At 37.5% G+C, this 4,728-nt stretch overlaps 1 protein-coding gene across 1 annotated transcript; it reads left to right on the plus strand.

The window, feature by feature from the left end:
• Window positions 1-284: 284 nt before the first annotated feature.
• LOC143581380 (protein NRT1/ PTR FAMILY 5.10-like) lies at window positions 285-3,229 on the plus strand. The gene is made up of 4 exons (XM_077064190.1): window positions 285-423; window positions 492-709; window positions 1,164-1,687; window positions 2,369-3,229. The coding sequence occupies exons 1-4, from the start codon at window positions 285-287 to the stop codon at window positions 3,186-3,188; spliced, it is 1,701 nt and encodes a 566-aa protein (XP_076920305.1). The 3' UTR covers window positions 3,189-3,229.
• The last annotated feature ends 1,499 nt before the right edge of the window (window positions 3,230-4,728 follow it).

Raw genomic sequence — 4,728 nt, forward strand, 5'->3', positions numbered from 1 at the left:
TGATGTAACGTGATTGTTGGTTTTGGTTTTGGTTTTTGGATTTCAGCGTCTTTCTCCGTCTTGGTGATAGTCGTTGGTTGTGTTTGTTTTTAATGAAAGTCAATTTTCAAAAAAAAAAAAAAATACGTGTGGGGTTCATATATTAACACGATGGTGACACGAATCGGGCATAGGAACTATTATATTATTCTCTATGCTCAAAGTCAGACAAGAAAGAAAATATATAAAATCCACACATGAATCACATGATATGATGTTAAAGTACTTTTGACATTGACACTGATATGGAGGACCACAACGACACCGGCGCCGGAGTGGAGTCTCCACTACTCAACAACTTGGTCAACGGTGTGGTTGACTACAAAGGCCGTCCAGTCCTCCGATCCAAATCCGGCTGCTGGCGATCTGCCTACTTCATCATCGGTAACGTTAAAAACACACTTCAATTACTAATTTGCAGAATATCTTTAGCAATTTAATGTTTTATTCAGGTGTTGAAGTGGCGGAGAGATTCGCATATTATGGGGTGAGTTCAAATCTGATCACTTACTTGACTGGGCCATTGGGGCAATCCACGGCAACAGCGGCCGAGAACGTCAACGTCTGGTCCGGAACGGCGTCGCTTCTTCCCTTAGTCGGAGCTTTCATCGCGGACGCTTTTCTCGGTCGATACCTGACCGTTATAATTGCTTCTCTGCTCTATATCCTGGTTTGCATCTTTCCATATACGAATTTTGAATGATCACCACATTAGTGTTACTAAGTTGTCTGATTATGATTATTAATTAGAGATATGATTTGATTAGATTAGATTAGATTTTCTTTCTATCATCAGTTATAACCGGTGTGGTGGAACTCGCGGGGTACCAATTAGCAGTTTATATGTAATTTTTCAAATTTATATGTACATAATTTTGTATATATTTCTTTTAAGTGTCATTTTCCGAATACTTCAAAGATTTTGACGAGTTTTGATACACATTTGACCGATTTTCAAAGGTAGCAATTTTAGGGGACGATTAGGTGAAATCGAAATAGGTAAGGTAGCCCTGTGATTTTCGCCTAATCGAGATTTTTAAAACACTGCTTATAACAAATGATTAATAACGCAAAATACCTTATGATGTTTTTTAATATTTTACAAAACAAATTATGGACTGCAGGCACTTGCAATGCTGGCCCTTTCAACTTTGATTCCATCCGACTGTGTAAACGCCATTGATGACTCGCCATGCTCTCCAAAGATTCAAGTTGTTATCTTTTTCATATCTTTATATCTCGTGGCATTTGCTCAAGGTGGACACAAGCCCTGTGTGCAGGCTTTCGGGGCTGACCAGTTTGATTCAGACAATTCTGAAGAACTCAAATCTAAAAGCTCCTTCTTCAACTGGTGGTATTTTGGATTGTGTGCAGGGCCAACAGTTGGGATCTTTGTTCTTAGTTACATTCAGGATAACCTCAGTTGGGGTCTTGGATTTGGGATTCCTTGTGTTATCATGGGTTTTGCCCTCATAGTATTCTTGTTTGGTACCACAACTTACCGGTTTCACGAGAAAATTGAAGAAATAAACGCGTTTGCGCGAATCAGCCGAGTGTTTGTTACAGCTGCTCATAATCGGACAATAACAATATCTGTAGAAGAGGAAGCATCTGGAAGAATGCATCATCAAGATTCTCAAGAGTTCAGGTAATAAGCTTTATTCATCCAGGCAAGTTAGGTAACGGGTCAGAAGTGAAAAGTTCTTTTGACCATACTTTCGACCCATTCAAGTCCTCTGACCAGTTTCTTATTAGGTTTACATGTTATTCATTTTACTTTTTGACCTGTTAACTATACAAATAATAACCCCAAATCTGCACATTATTTGATTTCCCAAAACTATATCATATAACTATTGTTAAGGTGGGATATATTAATCATATTGGATATTACTATTAGGACATTTAGTTAGTAAATAAATTATTTATATTTATTTTATTGTATTGATTTTGGAAATTGCTTTAATTAAATATAAGTACAACTCGTGTTTAGTGCTTAGGTCTAATTGAGGCGGAAAAACAGAATTGGGTGACAGGTACAAAGTGTAATGCTTTAGTTTTTTTTTTACCAAAAAGTTTAAATTTGTTTTATAAATAATTAGCCATCTATGTTAACAAAAGTTTATAACACAACCATAATACCACCTTTTAAATTAAAATACTAATTTAAAAGGTTGTAGCATTAATAGCACACGGGCGACTTTCGGCTCATTCAAGTCCTTTGACTTCTTTTACTCTTTTGGCCCCTTTAATCAACCAAAACTGAGCTCTTCATATTATGTAGCATCGAATAAGTTTCAAATGTTTTGTTCATGTTGGGTTGTGGCAGATTTCTTAACAAAGCCTTGTTTTCCCCTAGTGGGTCAAATGAAGAGGGACCCGTTTGTAGCATTGATGAGGTGGTAGAAGCGAAGGCGGTTCTTAGACTAATTCCAATATGGGTTAGTTGTTTAGGGTATGGAATTGTATTTGCTCAAACTTCCACATTCTTCACCAAACAAGGAGCCACAATGGACCGGTCAATCGGGTCAACCTTTGAGATTCCACCAGCCACACTACAATCTTTCATCGGCCTCTCAGTTATCATCCTCATTCCCATCTACGACACCATTTTAGTCCCTCTTACTCGTGCAATTACAAATTTTCCCTCTGGTATAACAATGCTTCAAAGAATTGGAACCGGGATCTTCATATCTACTATTTCAATGATTGTTGCAGCTATTGTTGAAACAAAAAGACTCAACATTGCTCGTGAGTATGGATTATCGGATGATCCGAATGCAATGGTCCCGATGAAGATATGGTGGTTGTTACCTCAATATTTGTTGACGGGAGCTGGTGATGTGTTTACAATGGTGGGTATGCAAGAATTCTTTTATGACCAAATGCCGAGTGATTTGAAGAGTATAGGTTTAGCACTTTACCTCAGTGTTTTGGGAATTGGTAGCTTTCTGAGCAGCTTTACAATCTCAATTGTTGAGAAAATGACGGGTGGAAACGGTCGAGATGGTTGGATCTCAGATAACATGAATCAAGGGCATATTGATTACTTTTACTACCTTCTTGCTGGAATCAGTGCAGGGGCATTTGTGATGTTTATATATGTTGCAAAAGCTTATGTTTATAATGGATTAAGAAGGGGCATGTAGCTGAACAAATGGTCTTGTATGATAGTTACCGACTTATATTGTAAGTGGTGAATATATATGTTGTGAATTGATGTTCAAAGATGCAACAGGGTATAAATGTAGTAATGGTTGATTAAATTAGTGGATGTACTTTGTTTTTACTAGTAATCAAAACACATGTAAGGTTGAAGAGCCTTGTGGTGTTTGCTAATGGTGAAATTGTGAAGATATGCTCATGTGCACTGAAACTCAAGTATGCTGTAGGATATGCTGATAAATTGTATAGCCTTACAACCTATGTATATATAAACAACTATCTTCTGTCAAGAAAGAATTGATAACGGAAACAGGAACGAGCACACAATATTTAAGGTAAATCTCACGTATTATTATACTCAAGAAACTAGCTCAAAACTTGAATACAATAATCCCTCTAATAATACAATAATCCTAACATGGCTATGTATACAATAATCCAAACATGGCTATGTATACAATAACTCTAACATGGCTATGTATTTATAGGACGACCCAAACTTGGCCAACAAGTAAGCCCAAATATAAAAGCCTAATTGTAACCCCATAAATTCATTACATCATTAATGAATTCAATAGGCTCAATAGGTCCAACCCAGTCACCTACACTTGACGGGCATAATAAGAGAAATTACCAACAATCACCCCCTAATTTCCGACTCGAAACTAGGAGATCTTCAACACCGAGCAATCTTCTCATCTCGTCAAACTTGATTCTCGCAAGTGCTTTCGTAAGAGTGTCAGCTCGTTGTTCCTTGCCACTAATGTGCTCCACCGCTAACTCATTTCGCTCCACACACTCCCGCATATAGTGAAATCGAGACTTTATGTGCTTCTCCGACTATGAAAAACGGGATTTTTAACCAAGGCAATCGCCGATGTGTTGTCAATTATTAACACCACTTTTTGCAATTTCCTTCCGGTCAATTCTGCCAACAATTCACCTAACCATTCGGCTTATCCCGCAGCTAAACTTGCCACCATGTACTCTGCCTCGCATGATGAAAGCGCTACGGTGCATTGCTTTTGTGAGCACCTAGAAATCGGGGCTCCCCATAATAAAACACATGACCGGTAGTGCTTCTTCCATCATTGTAACGATTCCGACGAAACCCGGTATACCCTAACCGGTAGACGATAGTTACGTCATATTTAATGTCGAGTACATGAATTACCATAGTAATTATACTAGAATACATGGTTCACTGTATTGATTGTACGTGAATATATAATTCATCGTATTGAATATGCGATTAAACGATCGATAGTTATTGAAACCCGAACGAATCGAGCAATTATAGACGATATCTATAATATTTAGTGATGTTACGAAGCATTAATGCTTCGGGATAAGTGAATTAAAGCACAGAAAAAGAATTTTCGATTTAATGTACGTCGGTACGTTAAACGAAACCTTTAATACCAAACCGAGCAAGAGACGATCGATCAAGCCGAAAAAGATGCGCGATAATTAATGATATGATGTTTTAAGTTAATAAATGTCATGGTTTAAGTTTTTGAAGTT

This window comes from Bidens hawaiensis, unplaced genomic scaffold, assembly GCF_021521415.1.
Source record: "Bidens hawaiensis isolate Kalapana, Puna unplaced genomic scaffold, B.hawaiensis_p1.1 tig00030894_1, whole genome shotgun sequence".
NCBI lineage: Eukaryota > Viridiplantae > Streptophyta > Magnoliopsida > Asterales > Asteraceae > Bidens > Bidens hawaiensis.

Excerpts from the sequence above, each read along its gene's own strand:
- LOC143581380 (XM_077064190.1), top strand. The coding sequence starts at position 285 with ATGGAGGACCACAACGACACCGGCGCCGGAGTGGAGTCTCCACTACTC. Across the intron at positions 424-491 it reads ATCTGCCTACTTCATCATCG|GTGTTGAAGTGGCGGAGAGA; the intron begins GTAACGTTAAAA and ends TGTTTTATTCAG. Across the intron at positions 1,688-2,368 it reads CAAGATTCTCAAGAGTTCAG|ATTTCTTAACAAAGCCTTGT; the intron begins GTAATAAGCTTT and ends GGGTTGTGGCAG.